The following is a 15,493-nucleotide window of genomic DNA, read 5'->3' as shown; positions in this document are numbered from 1 at the left end:
TTAAGGACACGACACCAACTTGACTCAAACAAAGACTCGACTTATGACTGACTAACCAAAAGGTTCGACTCACGGTTGGATTTAGACCTCGGTTCATTTTGGACTCGACAAAACGACACGACCCAAACCATCATAAATCGATTCAAAACTGGACTCGGTGTGACTAAACCCGTGATTGGACTAACATAGCCCATAGGTTCAAGTGAAACGCCCTAAATGGCCAAGCTTGGTCGTTTCTGTGGACTATCCTAGGCCAATTGGTCGACCCACATGACTCGAAGCCCAAGAGGTGAGCTTGGGTGACCCAACAAGGTCGTGTTCTAGACTCTCGGGGCAAAACACGCCTAGCCTAACATGGCCAGGATCTGGAAACGACTCGACGCATTTCATGCTTCGTTAAGGTTCAAGAAATATTTCAGATTGAATTTGAAAAAAAACGAGAGATCGATTTGAAAATGAGATTTAAAATGGGCAGCATGCCGGCTATTAAAGCTCATTTTGGGCAGAAAAATCTAGTCCTACTTGGGCAGCATTCCGCGTTTTTAAAACCATGCTATTTTGAAAGTAAGTTGTTCACAAGTTCGGTTTTGAAATCGATATGGAAAATTTGAAAAGACTCGGGAAATTCATTTCGCACATTGTCATTCTCATGTTATAAGGATGTATGCTCCTAGACATCTCTAAGTCTCGGCAAGTCTTCTACAAGAAGGTCTATGCCCTTCATCCTTTTTGGGTCTTATAGAGCAAGGGCCTTTAGGTAGAGTACCTAGAAGAGCATCCCCACCATCAAGAACCACGACGAGGCGGAGCGGAAGCAAGCAATGTGCAAGTTCCTGGCATAGTGGGACGTTGCCCCCCACGCGTCACAAAGAAGCGCTGGGACGGCCCGGTAAATTCCTTAAGGGTTTATGCATGAATCGTAGCACTACGAGTAATGTTTTACTTTCTAATACTTTCTTTTCAAGTTTCACCTCGGAGGAAAAGATCCTAGAAACAAAGTGTAACTAGTCCTCTTTTCCCAGCGGAGTCGCCAAACAGTGGACAACGCCCGCGGGAACTGCGTCCGCGGGATCCACACTAGGCATTATCGACTCGAGGTTCTTTCGAATCGAATTAAGACAAATTAGAGTCGCCACCAAGTTTTATGGGAACTTAGAACTGTTCAAGTCAACTTTACACCTTTCTTCGAAAAGCATAAAGCCAATCGACTACGAGTGATTAAAGATAAAGACTTGTACCCTATATCACTCGATTTGAATGACTCTCGTAATCCAATGGTATTTAGACGGATCCACAAACCATAGATATTGAGTAAGGGGTGAGGGTACGTGTTAGGAAGCCCATAAGGACACCTAACCCCGCCCGTCGATAACGGCCTCTACTAAGTCAAGTATCGGATTTCAAACAAGGTCGTAGCTACTGCGATATATGATATGCAAACATCGTTTTAAAACCCTAACATGTGAGGTTTCTATGTCGATTTAGATGCAACTAAACTAACGTTGTCAAAGTTGTAATTTAGCATGTGGGTTGATTGATCTAACAACACATAAAACAGAGCAAACAAGGCTTAAGGGGAATGGGGGAGCCGTTGGGATCTACCCTATTACAACCCAAGCATTTCATGCCGACACAACGAGAAATAAGAGACACAACTCGATCTAAATACAATTGCAATATACGACACCATACACGACACATGGCCATTCGGCCTAGGAAAACGTGCACAAAGGGGTGGCCCACGGTTTACATAACTCACGGCCTTGGGTCACTCCTCGTAATGCGTGCTTTCGCTTAATCTTATCGAATTAGACATTAGGCGACACACCAAAGCATGCATTAGCATAAATCGGGCCATGTCGCTTTAAACAACATGCGATTTACTACGCTCCTACATGAATTGGAGCACAACTATCTAACCAAATAAGACTAAGGTTTTTGAAGAAGTTTTGACTCGATAAAAGTAAAACAAACTTGAAAATTACAACTCGATGAACAAACTATAAATTACAAGCTACAAAACAAAAAAGAACAAATGACATTAAAAAAACGAAGCAAGAACGGCAAAAGGCACGGCCACCCTCACGGCCAAGCCACGTCCACCCTAGTTCCTGGGTTAGGTTCATTAGTTAGATCAAATGATTGCGAAACGAGTTAGGAAACGAGTTAGAAAACAAGTTAGAAACGACGTTGATCGATTGAGAAGATGTCACGCGAATGTGTATTCTACACGGCCTAAAGGGTCCAACTAGGTCACAATATTACAAGAATAACGCTTACTCATTGAGTGTTAATAGGAAGGTGCTAATCACGCACTCCTATGCTAGCGAGAAATCGAGTGAAAAGAGAGATGCATTCAATTAAGTTATAGAATTGTTGATCAATTTTAATGCTTGTGTCGAAGCACCCTAACATGTCTAATTAGGTTATTTAATCGATCTAAAGCCGTCTAATTAAGTCAAATGTTAACATTCAGAGGTCGAACTAACAATGTAAAACGAACAATGGAAAAACAAACATAAAAAGAACAAAATAAAAGAGAGAAGAGGAGGATTAGATGCACCCTCAACCTACATGTATCGTTGACACCGTCTTGTGTTGTAATCGATCGTAGATTTTATCTCGAGAGGCCGTCGTCGACGAAGGAACAAAGCAACAACACGTTTTTTCGCAAATCTGGACAGCAACTTTCAAACTGCAATTTCTCACTCGTTTCACGATGAAAATTAGATTTAAAAGATTTTTTGAAAACTAGAAAGAGAGTAGAACAAAGATCTTAAAACAAACCACGCTCGTTCTGAGTCATTGGGCACGAAAAACGAGCACAAACAGAACTGGACAGACAGGAAAAGCCGCGAAAACAGAGTGTATGACACTCTGTTTTTCGAGGGGATTCGTGTACTCTCAAGGTCTATTTGGCTCGTGAATCTTTGTCTAAGATGTAGATGGATGTTATGTGGTTAATAATGAACCAGAAACTCGAATTTTAATGGAGATTTGAAGGGGAAACGAATTGTATTTCGAGAGAGACACAAACTGTTTCAGTTTGGATGTCTCGGTTTTGTCGAGGGTTTTGAGAGGCAATTTGGGTTTGTTTCTGGAGTTTAATGTTTGTGAGTGACGGTAGTATGTATAGAGAACTTAGAGGATTGAACGTATGGCAGAGGGGCGGTATTTATAGGGAGTTAAAGTAGGGTAAAAGGGAGCAACAAGCAGTCGGGCTCGGTTTGCATAGCTGCTGTCCATCAGCTATTTCGTGGGGTTTTTAGGGTTTGTATGGGGGGTTTTCTTGGTGTTTAAGCTAAGGTAATATGGGTAGGATAGTAGGGTATGGCTTAGGGTTAATGGGCACGGGTTTAAGTGGTGTTTGGAGCGGGTTTGAGGCTCGGGTTTGAGCACGCAAAACAGGGGGGCCTGCTTGTGTTATTTGCGGGCGGTCTATGGAGTATTTGGGACGGGAATTGGATGGATTTCGTGGTGGGTTTAGTGATGGATTGTTGTGGGTAATGAGGAGCAGGAACTGGGTTGGTTGTAGCGGGTTTGGGTCAAGCTTTGAAACACACAAAACGGGTAGGAAGAGGGGAAGGGCTAACGCGGGTAAGGGGAAAGAGTTGAGCTGTTTTGTGTATGTTTGGGACGAGATTTGGAACGTGGGTATGGGGGTTCGAACTGGGGTTGGACAAGTGAAAGCCTAGGTCGGTTAGTGAACTCGAGATTCGTGCCAAATCGTAAAGAAAACGGGCTCAAAAACCGAGCTACGATGGAGCTCCAAAACGTGTGATCAAAACGAATTTTCAACTTTCAAAATCGATCTTTCAAATCAATTAACACGTTAAAATAAATGATTTTTCAAATCAAAAATATATTTTATTTTCAATAAAATAAATTTAAGAAAATAAATTCAAATTAAAACAATAAAATGATTTCACTTTTTTTAAAAAACATTTAATTTAAATATCATTTAAATTAATAAAATACTTCGTCGACAACGCTCATTCTACATCGTAAAACGAGCCCAAATAATGACAATGACAACTAAAGAATACATGTGTCCTATCATCATCGGGTGTTTGTCAGGTTCTCTATAAATTCCAATATCGACGGATACGGGTATCTACAGTAGGGAAGGTATAAGGATGTTGCCTTGTATTTCTTTGGTAAGGGCCGTGTTGACGCCATGAAGGAGTCTGTGGAAGTCAGGTCGTATTGGAACCTAGAGCAGGAAATGGCTAACCTCAATGCTACCTAACTTGATCTTTGCAAGCTGCATGCTGATGATGAGATTGATTCTCCTCTGTCCAAAGACAAAAGTGGTGAGGCTAACGAGGATGAGGATGATGAAGAGGAGGAGACAGCTGATGAGGGCATAGGTTCTACTACTGCCTCTAAGGCAGGTTGATGGTTTTATTTAGGATAACTTTTTTTGCCTATCCAGGGGGGATGTTCCCTGGACAAACATTGAATTTCTGCTAGTTGGTAATTGTTCCACCCAGGGGAGGATGTTCCCTGGGCAAAATTTGTTCTTTGCTTTATCCCTGGTGAAATTTGAAGTTGCTTTCTTGTTCCCGTTGTGTGCTTTGGTCTGATTAGATAGTACCTGTAATAATGCAATTGGAGCTGTCTTGATCCGATGTCTTCCCTGTTCTTTGATGGCATTAAATCCTTTAGGTAGCCTTTCTTTAGCAGGTAAGCCACTTGTCTGCGTAGACCCATGCATTCTTCCGTTGTATGTCCTATGTCCATGTGAAATTCACACCATCTTGTTGTGTCTTTCCTTGAGTTGGGATTGTCCATCTTTTTGTGCCACTTGACAATGTCTCCCATGTTGTCAAGCCTTTTGATGAGTCCTGTTGTATTAACAGAGAAGTTATATTCCTAAATAGGTGGATAAGTATAAGTGTTACCTCGTTGCTCATGAGCATAGTTGACTTCTGATCTGTCAGGCCTAGTTTAGGGGGATGGTCTGGAGCTGCTTCCCCTGTGATTAGAACTTTTTCTGTTAGATCTTTCATATCCTGAAACATTGTCAGTATTTTCAGCCTTGAAGCTTTTATCTTCTTCTCGTCTGATGTAGCCAATTGCCTTTGCCTGAACGTCTTTAAAAGTTAGGCAAGGTTTCATTGTCAGCTCGTCATAAAAATCGTTATCCAATGGTAGCCCCTGCCTGAAAGCTTCCACGGCTATTCCAACATCACATCTAGGGGTTGATACTTTCTCTTTGTTGAATCTGGTCAGGAATTCTCTGATTGTCTCGCAAGGCTTTTGTTTGATTCTGTACAGGTCACTGGATCTCTTTTCGAGCTCCCTACTGCTGGCAAACTGGTGGTTAAACGAGTTTATCAGATCTGCAAAGGACTTGATGCTTCCATTTGGCAGGTTTATGTACCATTGAAGGGCAGGTCCGGTCAGGGTTGTTCCAAAGCCATTGCACATACATACTTGTCGTAGCTCACTGGGTATAGAGGCTGCCAACATTCTCTATTTGTAGCAGGCTACATGCTTTTGAGGATCTGCAGTTCCATCATAGGTTCTCATTGATGGCACCACAAACCTTTTAGGCAGATCTATTTTAGCTATCTCATCCACGAAGGGAGAGTTAGTATAACTTTCAGGGTTGGCTTCCTCAATGCTTACAGGCACTCCAGGGATCTTCTCAAATTTTTCATGGAGTTTCTGGATCTCTTAGACCATGGCCATCATTATGGCTACATTACTTTTATCCGGGATAGTATCTTCATTTGGGGTTTCTTCTGAGTCTGAATAAAGATCCCCTATTTTGGTTTTTGATGGAGTTGGAGTACCAAAGTTGGACAAATCAATATTCCTGATGATTGAAGAAAATGGTGTTCCAGGCTGAATCTTCAATTTTGAGCCTGAAGCTTTATCTCCTAGCTTTTGCTTCAGATTGGACTCTGATTCTTTCAGTTTTTGGACTTCAGCTTCAGCCTGGGCCATCTTTTGCTTCAGTTTCTCCATTTCCAGTAGTTGTTGTTTGGCGGCAGCCAGTCGTTGGTCTATACTATCTCCAGTCATATTTTGGGAGAGTTTTTGTGTTGTTTGGGATTAGGGTTGGATTATTTTTAAGCTAGATGCCCCACGGTGGGCGCCAATTCTTTTAGCACGATTTCACACGGAGATAAAGTCTTTCCAGAGGTTTAACTGCAGGGCAATCTATCTCAAATAATTATGCCTGACTAGTATGATGAATAACTTAAAAAATGAATTGTAAAGTGAAAGAGAGAGATTTTTACGTGGAAAAACCTAGGAATAAGGGAAAAAAGCACGGGCACCAAGTCAGGAGGGATTGTTACTATCTTTTAGTGTATCCTGCCAGGTAATGTGTTTGTCAGGCTAGAGGTAGTGTATAAATGCTTAGTAAATATGCTCAAGGTGATTACAATTATGAAATGAGAGTAAGGTTAACTGAATAGTAGATGATCCTCCTTCTTCCTTCTGCTTTGCTATATATATCTTTCAAATAACGGCTCTTTAATGCATGTTTTGGATGTTCCTAGATAATAGGCCTCGTGCCCTATTTACCCGGAGGTGGTTGTTTGACTTTATAATCCACCTGCCGTTATCTTTGCTCAGTCAGCTGCTCCATATTCTTCGTATATTTTGTTGAATAGGTCTTTCCATTAAAGTGGGAACCGTTTCTCTAGGTTTTAGTTGTGCTTTAGTTGTTGCCTGACTCATTCTAGTAGTGCCCAACATTCGGCTGATGAGTTATTCCTTTAGGCCTGGCCTGGATAGATGGCATGACCTGTCTTTCCCTCCTGGATGGCACCTGTTTGGGTATAGTATGCTTTGTATTGGGTTACTTCCGTTCAGGCTATGCTTGGTATTTCTTTGCCTAACTTTTGTCTAATCAGGTAGGACATTTCTTGGCCCAACACTGAGGGAACGATATCCTCAGCTGAGGGGACCGTATCCTCACGTCTGCAGTGTTTGAAGTTTTCGTTTATTTTCTAAACTCTTTTTGTTTACGTTTTTATTGAAGATTATCTTTCTAAACTATTGTATCTCGTGTTTATATTATAGGATTTTGGTTAGATTGGAATCTATGTTTATATATCTTTTGGAGAATGATTTTATTATATGTTGTTTATAAGATATGATGGAATCTTTCAACAATAAGATAGATAATATTAGGTTTTTTATTTATTAAAATTTCCTATCTTTCAAAGATATGAAAAATATTCTATATTTACAAAATCATGGAAATCATTTTGGTTTCCTTACTTTACTCAAACCGAAATATTCAAGATAATGATATATATCTTTTCGGTTTATACATTAATAAAATATCAAATGTATTTCTAATTTTTCTAACTTATTTTTGGCAAAGATATTTTGGAAATTATTATCCCTTATTATTTTATGAAAGACCTAGATATGGAGTGTGTAGCAAGGCATTTTGCACGAGAAACCCTAGCTCGAAAGATCTATGGTGTTTACTCGGCTTATGCCTCCATATATATATATATATATATATATATAGACACACACACACACACACACACAATCCTACATCTAGATTAACAATGACTTTCATCTTGATTTATATTCAAATTTGCAAAAAACCATTTATGCTGCTCTCTTGCATTGTTCTCAACGTTTCATTTTTTGCAAAACTATTTTCGAATGTTGAGTCTTTAAACTAAGTACTTTTCGTGCCAGAGTGTATCTTTAAAAGTGAATAGTTTTACAATCCCAATCTAGACAATTGATATGTAATTTTAATTTAATTCTAATTAATTATAATCAAGAATTTGAAACACTTGTAAGCTTACCATCTTAAGCAACGTATGCTTAAATCCTACATCATAAAGGCTTAACATTCTTCACCACCGAAGGTTTAGCATACTTGATCACCTAAGGCTTAACATCCTTCATCACCGAGAGCTTAACATCTCTCAAACACCGAAGGCTTAACATCCTTTATTACCATGATTAGGGTTAGTCATTGGGATTGGTTGTTTATTGCACGCTAGACTGGATTAGGCGCTCGTGATAAAAAAATTAATAAAAGGGGTGGATGTAGGCTTTTCAATTGCGTCGAACCACGTTAAAAATATCGTTTGTTGTTTATCTATTTTGTACCTTTATTGCTTTTTGCGATTTCTTTACAAAGTTTATCAATATACTCGACATATTCGAACTTAATCCATATGTCTCGAAAATTGAAGTATACATCGTGTTGCATCAAGTTTTAAAAAGGGTACATACTCTATTCACCCCCCCTAGAGTATTTGTTTATCTACTGAACTCTACCATTGGTATTAGAGCCTCGTGCTCTTGATAGCCTAACATCTAAAGAGTTGGTCCAATACTCTAGTATCGTTTTATTTTCGTGTTTTATTTATCTTTTAAAAAGTTTTCGTTTTTTCTTTCATCATGAATTCGAAGGAGACTAAATATCATATCATTAATAGTACCAGATATAGTTTATGGAAAACCAAAATGATGCATTGCATAAAACGCACAGATTATGAGTGCTCGAGAATCATAGTCAAAGGACCTCTTACCATCACTACTGTCGATGTACTCGACAACACTAGTGTTAAGGAAGAAGATGACTATGATGCAAACAACGTGGCAAAAGCTAAAAATAATTCACGTGCAATGTCATTTTTGCAATGTCGAATTACTAAGGAGGAGTTTAGTCATTTCTCTTCATTCACAAGTGCAAAACAAATCTGGGATAGTCTGGAATTGGCATATAACGGAACATCCCAGGTTAAAAAGTATCGAATAGATTTGTTAACTCAGCAGTACGAGATGTTTCATATGGAAAGAGATGAAAGCATCGATGACATATCTGCTAGATTTTCAAACATAACTAATGAGTTAAGAAATCCAAGAAAAACTTTTGAAACCGAAGATCTTGTTCAAAAACTTTTGAAAAGTTTTACAGAAAAGTGGCAACCTAAAGTCACTGCGATAGAGGAGGCTTAGGACTTATCTTTGCTCTCTTATGAATGTTTATTTTGATTATTGATGGAACATGAGTTATAACTCAATTAGCACCATAGCGATACTACCAAGAGCAAAGGTATAGCTCTACAAGCTGAATCTAGTGACAATGAAGAGGTTGACGAAAATATGGGAATGATTGTTAAAATATTTAGAAAGAACTTTCAATTTAATGAAGAAAAATCATCAAACACTAAAAAGGCAAGCACTTCTAAACCAAAATTTACGTACAAAGGTTGTTTCAAATGTGGGGAATTAAATCACATAATCAAATATTGCCCTAAATGGGAAAAGATCAAGAACAAAGACAAACGCAAAAAGACAAAGAATGACTACAAGCAAGCTATGTGAACCCCCGCGATCTTAGGATAAAGTAAATGTAAACTTTGCAATGGAAAAAGTGATGTTTGAAAAACTTTGATATTAAACACAGGAGAGTCACTATATAAACCAAAAAGTTGAGTTTAATAAAGCTTTTATACAAAATACAATTTAGCTTGATGAGCGGGATCTTAATCCCTAAATAAAGCATAATTATAAAACTATGTAAAATTCTAAACTACAACGAGGAAGGTCAATCTTTGTAAGTACAACGCTCGCTAGCTCACTTGTCTTCACCCCCAAGAAGCAACACTATCACCTGTCATTCATGTAAACATGAACACCACAGTTAGTGGGGAGTAACTCAAGATTCTTCCAGCCATATTATATCAAAACAAACAGAAATAAGAACATAATTAAGACAAAACATAATAAATATAAGATATACTAAACATGACAAGAGAAAATAAGGATAAAAATAGATCATATGTGTTAAAATTGATAACTTGATAGGTAATGTAAGAATGAGCTATAAGTAAACATTTTAGCATGGTTAACTTGACATGAGATAGCTAGAATGAACGATAAACATACATGTAAACGTGAGTAGTGATGCGCGTCCTAAATATGATGTTTTACACCCCATTTTACACGTATTTCAGAACTCATTTGTGTAGTTTATGCTACTATTTGCCCCATTTCGTCTACTTTCGCATTTTTATGTAATATTGCAAATTTATGCGGAAATGAGTAAAAATTGAGCTAAATCCGTCTCCGAGTACCTTGCACTGCATTTGACGTAAAGTATTTACTCAAGGAACGAGCTTGGTGCGCATTTTGAGGTCCGAAAGACAAATCCACGAGAATTTAGAAGTCAAGTATCAGCTAAAGTAGTCGATCGACCGCTACCTATGGTCGATCGACCATACCACGACTTCCAGGAGCCACTGTTCAGAGCTTACCAGTCGATCGACCGGCCTCAGTGGTCGATCGACCAAGCCGCTAATCTGCGTGAATTAAAAGATCGAGAATAAGCAAGCCCATAGTAGTTAGGTTTTGGAAATAAGAACTACGTTGTATTCTATATAACGTATGCTAGGTTTTAAGAACAAGCATTCAGTTTTTATCAAGCTTTTAATCTAGTTTTATTATCATAAATTCTTTAGGGGTCTTTAGTTTATAATCTTTTCCATTCAATAAAAGTTATTTTGGGCATTCGTGTTCTTGAATCTTTATTCTCTGCAAATTCCGTTCGGTATTCTCCTACTCTTATTCAGTTTCATTGCTTATATTTCGTTAATAGTATAGAATTGCTAGTAAGTTCCCCTAAGCCGATTATCGTTTATTTGTTATTTGTTATTTAACTATTTCAAGCATGAATCTAGTAGTTTTATTCATTAATATTGTTGTTTTTATCAATACCATGAGTAGCTAAATTCATCGTGCTAGGATGTAGGGAATCTGTAGGTTAGGCGGCATTAAAATTAGTATGATCTAAATCTCACATCGGTCGATCGACTGGGTTCCCTAGTCGATCGACTGGCCATGTGAGTTATGTTTCGTTTTAATCGTTTTAATTGTTACATTTGACGAAACGAATGCATGCGACTAGTTGAATGCTTAGTATATGACCGACCCATTAGATCGAAAGATAGGGAAAGTTGTTAGACTACCAATTAAAATGACTAAACTATGCTAACATCGAAAGATAGGTAAAGTTTAGATTTTTAGTCACTTTTCAGGACGAGAGTCAGTACTAGTGATATTAGGGACCCGTAGCGAGATCGAAATATGCTACTTGTTAGGAGTGGACCGAGAGGACCTCTTATTTTTCCCGACTCACGTGATTTGTTTTAGACCTACTTAACCGCTGTCGCCGAAACTACAGTGAACCGACCATCTTAGTACCCCTTTTTATTATTTTATTTAATCTATTTCTTTTATTAGCTCGTTTATTTGCCATTAGTTATAGACCAATTCAACTCAAACCCCCCTATACAATTGTTACCTTAAGACTGAAATTAGACAACTAATAATTACATCTGCCTCTCTGTGGTTCGACTCTGCTACCGCTATCTATACTTGTAGTTAGGAATTATAAATTTATTTTTGGTGCACACAACGACGGGCATCAAATTTTGGCGCCGTTGCCGGGGAGGCAATTGTTCTAATTTTTAGTTGTTTTATTTTAGTCTGTTTCTTAGTTTAAGGGACATTCGTTCCTTAAGCTATTCTCATATTCGTTTTGTAGTTTCCTCTTATGCACAGGTCATAGGGTGGTGAAGTAGTACCGTTCAATCTTGAGATTGAGAAGACTTTGCGTGAGTTGAGATGATCATCTAGGATATTACCGACAGAGGAAGAGCTGATTACTCTGTTTAGTTACTACGAGAACGAGCTGTTCGAGGAGGATCCACCTTCATCTCCTATTTCTACTTCATCAGCCGAGACCGTCACATCTCCAGATTTTCTAGAAATGGCTGAAGACGCGACAATAGCAAGTCACTTTGAGCCGACTGCTGCAAATCTATATAACGGGTTCGAATTACCGGGAGCTGATAGAAAATTCGAACCGAAGCCTTCTTATAGCAACTTGGTTGAGAGAAACCAATTCGGGGGAGCTGCAAATGAAGATGTAGCCAAGCATATGGAGATATTTATTGATTATTGCTGCTCTATACCCCCGCCGACCGGTGTGACCCAGGACCAGGTGAAGGAGACAATGTTTATATTCTCACTCCGCGATGCTGCAAGGGAGTGGTACAGAGACCTGGACCGAGCTGCTAATGGGATCACTGACTGGAATTCGCTGGCTTTAGCGTTTTATAAGAAATATTTCTCTACCTTGAAGACGAATGCTATTAGAGCTCAGATCACAAGCTTTAAACAGGGGCCTGATGAGAACTTTCATGAGGCATGGGTCCGTTTCAAGAAGCTGGTGCGAACCATTCCGCATCATGGGTTTGAGAAATGGAGCTTATGCAATCAGTTCTACAATGGGCTCTATGACGATCAGAGAGCTATGTTGGATGCGGCGGCTAGTGGCAGATTCCAGGAGAATATAGGAGAGACTAAGGGGTGGAAAATCATTGATGACTTGGCCACCCATAAGGCTGAGTATGGAAATTCCAGGGGAATCAAAGGAGAGCTGCTGAATCTCCTTCTGTAGCTGCATTAGAGGCTCTCACAGCGAGATTTGATAAGTACGAGTTGGGGGGAGCTTCAAAATGAGGGATTTACTATGTAAACGTTGTTTCAGACGGTCCTTTCGTCTGCAAAAGATGTGGAGCTGAGGGACATGTTTCAGACAACTGTCCTAATCCCTTTGAGTCCTGTGCTGCCTTTCAACATTATAGGCAGACAAACACTTACTATGAGCCGAATGTCCATCTGAATCTGAGGTGGAGCAGCCAAAATGTCTTGAATCCGACTTAACCTCCACAGCAGCAGCAGCAGCAGAATTATGTGCCCCCTCATAAGCAAGAACAGTTCCAAAAGCCCCCGTATGTCCCTCAGTAGCAACAGCAATCCCAAAATTCTGAGTTTGCCGAATTGAAGAACTTGTTGCTGAAGAAGTCCCAAGCTAGAGAGGGCGGGATGAAGTTGTTGGAGAGCCAAATTGCCCAATTCGCTAGCAAGAATACAACTCGAGCTCCGGGACATTTACCGACTCAAACTGATCAAAAGGTGACCTTAAATGCAATTACCTTGAGGAGTGGGTCTACCCTTGATGGGCCTGCTATGGTCGAGGACATTGCTGAAAAAGATGAGGCGGAACCGAGTCAGAAGAAAGCTGGAACGAATTGTGGAAAGAAAAAACGATCAGCAGGGACGTCAGTCGATCGACTAACATACCCGGGGTCGATCGATCGGTCCGCGACAACCGTAAGCTATCGTTCTGTAGAAGTCGGGCCGATCGACTGACCAACCTGGTCGATCGACTGACAGCGCTGCTGAAAGTGATTCTTTTCGTCCTCCAATGCCTAATAACTTGAGGGACCACTTGTTTCGGGGTACAATTGCCCCGAAAATATTGAGGCAAGACCCGAATGCGGATGGGTCCGTTCCGGTTCCGAAATACAACCCTTTGTCGATTAATGGTTCACATTTGAGACGGTCTGAAGAAGGGTCAAGCTACAACAAGGAGAAGTTTGTGGACTTTCATCCTAAGTCCACCGATGCCGGCATGAGATATTTACAAGAGAGGGCTAAGTTACTTCTTACAGCCCCTTATCCAGAGAGATTGGTGCCGACGAAGGAACAGGTATCGTTTAATAAGTTTGAAAATGTTATCCGTAGCTTAAATGTACAAGTTCCGTTTCTTGAGTTAGTCAATCAAGTGCCTGCTTATATGAAATTCATGAAGCAACTCTTATTAAAAAAGAAGTTACTTGAAACTGTACACACTGTCGCACTCACTGAGGAGTCATGCTCTTATTTGACCCACATTGCTCCCCATAAGCTAGAAGACCCGGGTAGTTTTTCAGTTCCATGTAGTATTGGCACCTTTTCTATGGAGAAGGCCTTGTGTGACCTAGGAGCCAGTATTAGTGTAATGCCCTTGAGTCTTGCTAGGAAGCTCAAATTGACTAGGTTTGTAGTGACCAGCATGACAGTACAGATGGCTGACCGATCTGCGGTCCAGCCAATAGGAGTCTTAGAGGACATTCCTATGCAAATAGGAATGTTTTTCTTCCCTGTCGACTTCGTTGTACTAGATATGCCCGAGGATGCTCACATTCCTATAATATTTGGTAGACCATTTCTGCACACTGCTGGTGCAGTTATAGATATTGGTTCGGGGACTTTGACCTTTAAGGTAGGAAAGAACTCTATTGTCTTTGCCCAGACATCTAAGAAGAAAGGCCTCATATGGCCAATAACTTATAATACAGTTTCTGAAAAGAAATCTTATTTTATACTTCCTGATATGCCTATCTCTACCCCTACTCCTATTGTGACATATCCGCCCCAGACTGGGAGCAAAGTGGAGGAAGATTCTTCTATTTTAGATATTGCAAGATCTGGTTTGGGGAAGGAAGAGCCGCATGTCGCTCCAGCTGTGAAGGAGCCAATAGTTCAAAGAGGCGGTCTAGGATGCCTTAGCTATGGCACGGATGAGGAGCCCAAAGATGAGCCAGTCAAAGCAACGGAGTCTGATCTGGATTCCGACGAGTCCGAAGAGGTCATTAAATGGGAAGATGTCCGACATGTTGATCCGTTGAGTTCTGCGGATGCTGGAGCTGAGAAGAGTGCAGCTGAGAAGATGAGCACTATTGAGGCTACCTCTTGTATCCAGAAGCCGACCAAGTAGGCCATTCCGTGGCCGTTCTTGATCAACTATTAGTTGATCGCATGCTTTTTCAAACTTTCATTTTATTGCTTTTTAAGACTTTTTATTGTTTTCGTGTGCGCGAGACTTCGCTCTATTACGTTTGCTTAGGATTTTAAACACTTTAGTCGGTTACTTTGGGTTTTGCGCAATTTTGGGCGCGTTATTATGTGCTTTTACAGGTATATAGACCATATTAGCTCAAGTTAGTGAGCTAATTCGAAGAAATCGAAAGGTTGCAGCAGCTATTCTAGTCGATCGACTGGTCTGTATGGTCGATCGACTGGCTGCACAGTTCCAGGAGCTTCTGTTCCTGACGTCCTGGTTGATCGACTGGGTGAGGTGGTCGATCGACCGCCCAGAGCTGCTGTACCTGTTTTCGATCATTCCCCTGCTGTGTTTGGTCGATTTGCGGAGACAAGGGAGTGTTCCTTTCACTTTATTCTCCGCTTAATTTCTTATTTCTTCTGTTTTTTCTCATTTTGCACATAATTTTACCGTCCCAATCTTGCTTTCTCGGAATTACGCGTGATATTGTTTGTCTTTTCAGGTACTTATTGGTAGCACTGCTGGCTACTAAAACCTCCTAGCTCACGCTGGTTTGGGGAGGTTTCCTTTTGCTGCGCTTAAAGCCTTGTGAGTTTCCAAGTCCTTTCTTTATGTCAATTTTAATTTTTATCTCGCAAAATCCCAATTTCCTTTGCTTCTTTATACATGATTTTTCACAATGGGGACATTGTGCGATTTGGTTTGGGGAAGGGTTTTGCGTTGCATTTCATTTGCTTGCATTCACGTTTACATTTTTTGTCTTGCATTGTTGTTTATTTTCCTTTATATATACAGAAAATTCAAAAAATTCAAAAA

General features: G+C 40.0%; 1 protein-coding gene and 1 non-coding gene across 2 annotated transcripts; one reads left to right on the top strand and one right to left on the bottom strand.

The window, feature by feature from the left end:
* Positions 1-8,463: 8,463 nt before the first annotated feature.
* On the top strand, positions 8,464-8,958 carry LOC141631907 (uncharacterized). Its single transcript, XM_074444513.1, has one exon. It carries the CDS (start codon positions 8,464-8,466, stop codon positions 8,956-8,958), a length of 495 nt encoding a protein of 164 aa, XP_074300614.1.
* Positions 8,959-12,154: 3,196 nt separating this feature from the next.
* Positions 12,155-12,261, bottom strand: LOC141636607 (small nucleolar RNA R71). The gene has a single exon (XR_012541212.1). It is a non-coding gene; the product is annotated as a small nucleolar RNA R71 (small nucleolar RNA).
* Between the last annotated feature and the right edge of the window lie 3,232 nt (positions 12,262-15,493).

This window comes from Silene latifolia, chromosome Y (assembly GCF_048544455.1).
Source record: "Silene latifolia isolate original U9 population chromosome Y, ASM4854445v1, whole genome shotgun sequence".
NCBI lineage: Eukaryota > Viridiplantae > Streptophyta > Magnoliopsida > Caryophyllales > Caryophyllaceae > Silene > Silene latifolia.
Note: the sequence above shows the minus strand (reverse complement) of the source record. Positions and strands in the feature narration are given on the sequence as shown.

What these genes read in the sequence shown, in the direction of transcription:
- LOC141631907 (XM_074444513.1), top strand. Translation starts at nt 8,464, where the DNA reads ATGATGCATTGCATAAAACGCACAGATTATGAGTGCTCGAGAATCATA.